This window comes from Arachis ipaensis, chromosome B03 (genome assembly GCF_000816755.2).
Source record: "Arachis ipaensis cultivar K30076 chromosome B03, Araip1.1, whole genome shotgun sequence".
Taxonomy (NCBI): Eukaryota; Viridiplantae; Streptophyta; class Magnoliopsida; order Fabales; family Fabaceae; genus Arachis; species Arachis ipaensis.
This window is the reverse complement of record NC_029787.2, coordinates 97,953,554-97,958,019: the sequence shown is the minus strand read 5'-3', so window position 1 is coordinate 97,958,019 and position 4,466 is coordinate 97,953,554. Positions and strand designations below refer to the sequence as shown.

The following is a 4,466-nucleotide window of genomic DNA, read 5'->3' as shown; positions in this document are numbered from 1 at the left end:
AAATAAATTTTATATCATTATACGCAAATATAATTAATAGATAAAATAAAATAATCCAACCATCCAATTACTTTTAATTCTTGAAGAGATCTAAAAAAATCACCTAATTAAAAAAAAAATCCTAACATACCTTAATATAAATAATTTAATAACTGATTAAATCATAAAAAAGAATTACTGAGAGAATTAAATCTCCTAAAAGAGATGCTAAAGCTAAAGCAAAGAGAATTGATTGGTATTTTATTTCATGAGAGGTGACCAAGTGTAGGTAACTATTTTATTTTAATGTATTCACTGGTAGTTTTTAAGGAGATAACAGCAGCAAGCGTCTGATTCGATCATACACTAATAATTAATAAAAAATAACAAGGGCGCGGGCGCGATCTGATCTTCTACAAACTGCGAAGAGAGAGTAGAGTACACTATATATGTAGAAGTAACTAACTAGGGAATTGGATGTGATGTGTTTATCAGAGAAAGTAAGTCAAGTGCTGCTGCTTTCTTGAGCCGCCTTCTCCGTACAACTCGTTCCACTGCTTCAACTCGCTCATTCCAGCCCCCTCCGCCGCAAAGCTTGCAGCAACCTAATAATAATAATCATCATCATCATCATCAAGAAGTAGATCACAATCACCGAGACTAACTAGTGTTGCCAAGTGCGTTACCTGAGCCTTTGCCTCCTTCAAGTCCTGCATATTCAATGCCCTAAGGCTAATCACTCTTTCTTGCTTCTCTTCTCTTGCTTCTTTCCCTTCTCGTGTTGTAACCGCTTTCTGCTTTTGCTCCTGTGAACACCGTTATAACAATGAACGCATAATAATTCACGATTCAAGAAATGTATTGAATAGAATGTGAGAGTTACCAGAGTCTTGAGCCTCTCTTGCTGAATTAGCTCTCTCACAGGCCGATATGCAGCAGTTGTGCACAGATTCTGCGTTGACAAGTTGGGGAATCAGAATTCACAATTCAGAATTCAGAAGCAGGAGGAGGAGGAGATAGTAAAAACCTTTATATCGCTCCCAGTGTATCCTTCTGTCATAGTTGCTAGTTGCTTAAAGTCAAGTTCATCATCCACCTTCTCTTTGGCCAATAAAGTCCTCAGAATCTTCTCCCTATTCTCCACAGATGGCAGCCCCACCATAATTCTGCATTATCATAGAAATTCAAATCACTCCATCATTTTTCCTTTTGAAACGAAAGAGCTCAACACTATAAAGTGAAGAATAAGAGGTATTAGTTGGCATGCCTCCTTTCGAATCGCCTAATAATAGCTTCATCGAGGTCAAATGGCCTATTGGTTGCAGCAAGAACAAGGATGCGCTCCCCTGGTTTGGTCATAAGGCCATCCCAATGTGCCATAAATTCATTCTTGATTTTCCGCATGGCTTCGTGCTCCCCAACTCTAGTCCTTTGGCCAAGCATGCTATCGACCTCATCCACAAATATAATGGTGGGGGACACCTTGGCTGCAAGCGTGAATAAAGCCCGAACGTTCTTCTCGTCTTCGCCAAACCATTTTGAAGTGATGGTGGACATGGACACATTGATGAAACTTGCCCCGGCCTCCTTCGCAATGGCCTTAGCCAGCATTGTCTTGCCGGTGCCTGGAGGTCCAAATAGCAATATTCCTCTGCAAGGCTTCAAAAGTCCTCCGGTGAAGAGGTCTGGCCTTCGAAGAGGAAGCATTACCAGTTCTTGGAGGGATTCTTTCGTCTCTTCTAAGGCACCAATATCAGAGAACTTCACATCTATCTCATCTGCTGGTATCACCTCGGGTCTTATTCGCTTCTCAAACTCGTTATCCGGAGGAACTTCCTGCAATTAATTAATGAACAAAATGCTCAAACTGAAAAGTGAGGAGAGGAGATTCATCACATGCACTTACAGCAGCTTTTGATGATGCAACTGATTTTTCCCCTTCTTCCTTTGATGCTTCTGCTCCAGGCTTTTTTACAGGAGCAGCATCTTCAGACTTTGCTTCTGGGTTTGTAACACTTTCTTCCCCTTTTGGCACCTTCACGTTCGGATGACATGACCAGAACGAAGAACATCAGACACACAAATTAGTACTTGATAGGAAATTATTTCAAAATCATGTGGTAGTACCAACCTCAGATTTAACAGCTTGATCTTCCAATTTCGATGTGTTTTTTCCAATGAGTTTTCCCTTGTGGAATATACCCAAGGCATGGGATAAACTGTTTTACAAACAACAAAATAAGTAGTAAGTAAATCCAATTTAGATTCAGATAGTTTACGTAACTGCCACTCACCTATTGCAAGAAATAACAAGTTTCCCATTTCTGTATTCAAGGTCTTTGCTTTTCATCAAGTGGTAAGAAAGCGCCGAGACAATAATCTCTTCTATGTAGTTACTGAGAACCATTGTGTCAGCAACACAGATTGAATCCAGGTCTTCACAAACAAGGTCATTGGCTGCAAGCACTTCCATGATATGGTTCTTGTTATCCTGAACTTGTATCTTCTTCATATCCTCTTCCAACTGAGACTTCCAGCTGACAAGATGAGATTCATCGTCTGGGGGCTTGACTTCTATGGTGTACGGGAAGAGTGAGTTAAGCCGGTCATCTACCTCTTCATAGTCATTACTAGAATCAAGAACTTGTGAACCAAGAATCAGTATTGGTCCAGATAGTTTCTTCAACATCTTTTGGAACAAGTTATATATCCTTTGTGATCTATATATCAACTTATCAACGTCACGCAGATATAGCACAATAGGGTAGGTCTTAGACACAAAAACCAGAACCTGCAGGTAAAGCATCCAACTCTCAAATCAATGTCTCCCTGGAGGATATGGTTAACTCCAAAAAAGAGCTTCTGAAATCTCCATATAGATGTAACATTCATTACCTTGTAAAGAGACTGTATAAGAAGCTTTTCATCAAAAGACCAGCTAGTTGTGCGTTTCAGAGGAGCTGAAAGGAAAATGAAGAGCATGACAAATCATAAAAGGAAGAGAAAAAACGGCGCTCTCAGAATAAATATGAAATGCATATTAGTACAGAATTTCTTGAAGTAACCTGGATTTGTATGATTGCTTTGCAAACCAAGGGTGCTAATATTTGACGACGAAGAAGCGTTCCTGCGGAGCTTTGGAGGATTGCAAGATGCTTCAGTCCCCCTGCGGACCAAGATGCAAGTAGTCAGATATAATGTAAACAACATACCTTGTTCTCCTAATGCGTAGAATTTGTGTTCTTACATTGATTGTAGGTCCGCTCCGCTGCTCTGCCTATGTATTCTGCCTGCAATCAAATTCCCCCAGCCAGTGAAGTAGTAAGTTCAAAAGAATGAACCACTAGCATACTTGGTTAATTAATGAAATATGAAAAACTGTTGATGGTAGGGTAAGCCGCCAATCCCTAAAAACTATGTCTGAATTTCGAATAGTCTTCAAGATTGTCTGTTTTCGATTCTCTAATAAATCACTTAATGGAAGTAGATTCGCTTTCCATTCATTTGAAAAGGTCTATGATCTCTTCCCAAACCAAACATGAACCTTTCAATTCAGCTCTCACACTCGATTACTTATAGGATAATTCTTCTTACTCTCTTTTATGAGCCTGTCCTCTCTTCTTCTTATTTGTATTGTACCTTTAGGTTCCTCCCTCTGTTGAAAGATTGAAAATGAGCCAAATAGGTCTGATAATCGCTCCAAGGTCGACTCTGAGGTGGATCTTTTGAAAGACTACACACCATGTAGACAAAAGTTAGGTTCAGCCCAGTAAGAAACATCATGTTTCTCTCTGTGATAGAAACAGAATCCTGAACAAAGCAGTAAAATGATAAACTAGGAAAGGCTTACAGATTCTTGATTTCCAAAGCCATATCTACTCTGAATCTGCAGCGATGAAATACCAATGCTTATGTACTAAAGTAAGAGGGTAAGTAGAAATGAGTCAAATTGGGGAGAAGGGAATTGATGCAGTCACCTTCAATGAAAAGTCAGTTAAATCTAAAAGAAGCAACTTGGCCTCAAAGTAATGTGCCAAAGCCTTTGCAAGCATCTGTTGATAGAGTTCTGGAAAAAGATAGAAGGGAGATGAAGTTAGCCTGACAAAGATGATGACAATAAAAACACGAAACCATTTGAATCTCAAACTAACCTGCTGGCCCTGAAAGCAGAATAGTTTGGCTTGCAGGGGCAAGATTTCGAGTATACTTGGAAACCTCGGCATGCTTTAAATGGACATAAGCAGCACTTGTCAGCAAAACCCTTGTCTGCTCACTGTAATATAAATAAAAACCGCCTCAGATATATAAAGAACTCATCTCTGTTAATCATTGTCACTTATTCCGCTATTATGGTGCAGTCTTGTTAGTTATATCAAACAGTTATATATCCTCTTAAAGAAAATTAAAGAAGGGCGGTATTACAATAACGCCACGAGATGACAACATTCATTCGTGTAATATGAGGACAAAACAAACAAACAATGCAA

The 4,466-nt window shown here is 39.3% G+C and overlaps 1 protein-coding gene across 1 annotated transcript in view; it reads right to left on the bottom strand.

The window, feature by feature from the left end:
- LOC107630742 (peroxisome biosynthesis protein PAS1) overlaps positions 217 to 4,466 on the bottom strand; it is a 4,893-nt gene continuing 643 nt past the window's right edge. The window contains exons 2-16 of the mRNA XM_021119128.1: positions 4,131 to 4,252; positions 3,957 to 4,045; positions 3,830 to 3,865; positions 3,619 to 3,712; positions 3,227 to 3,269; positions 3,045 to 3,145; positions 2,875 to 2,939; positions 2,274 to 2,770; positions 2,111 to 2,198; positions 1,886 to 2,014; positions 1,247 to 1,815; positions 1,007 to 1,145; positions 863 to 931; positions 666 to 785; positions 217 to 584 (exon numbers count right to left, since the gene is read on the bottom strand). Coding sequence (XP_020974787.1) covers positions 471 to 584; positions 666 to 785; positions 863 to 931; positions 1,007 to 1,145; positions 1,247 to 1,815; positions 1,886 to 2,014; positions 2,111 to 2,198; positions 2,274 to 2,770; positions 2,875 to 2,939; positions 3,045 to 3,145; positions 3,227 to 3,269; positions 3,619 to 3,712; positions 3,830 to 3,865; positions 3,957 to 4,045; positions 4,131 to 4,252 — 2,275 coding nt within the window. The 3' untranslated portion in view covers positions 217 to 470. The remainder of the gene's footprint in view (positions 585 to 665; positions 786 to 862; positions 932 to 1,006; positions 1,146 to 1,246; positions 1,816 to 1,885; positions 2,015 to 2,110; positions 2,199 to 2,273; positions 2,771 to 2,874; positions 2,940 to 3,044; positions 3,146 to 3,226; positions 3,270 to 3,618; positions 3,713 to 3,829; positions 3,866 to 3,956; positions 4,046 to 4,130; positions 4,253 to 4,466) is intronic.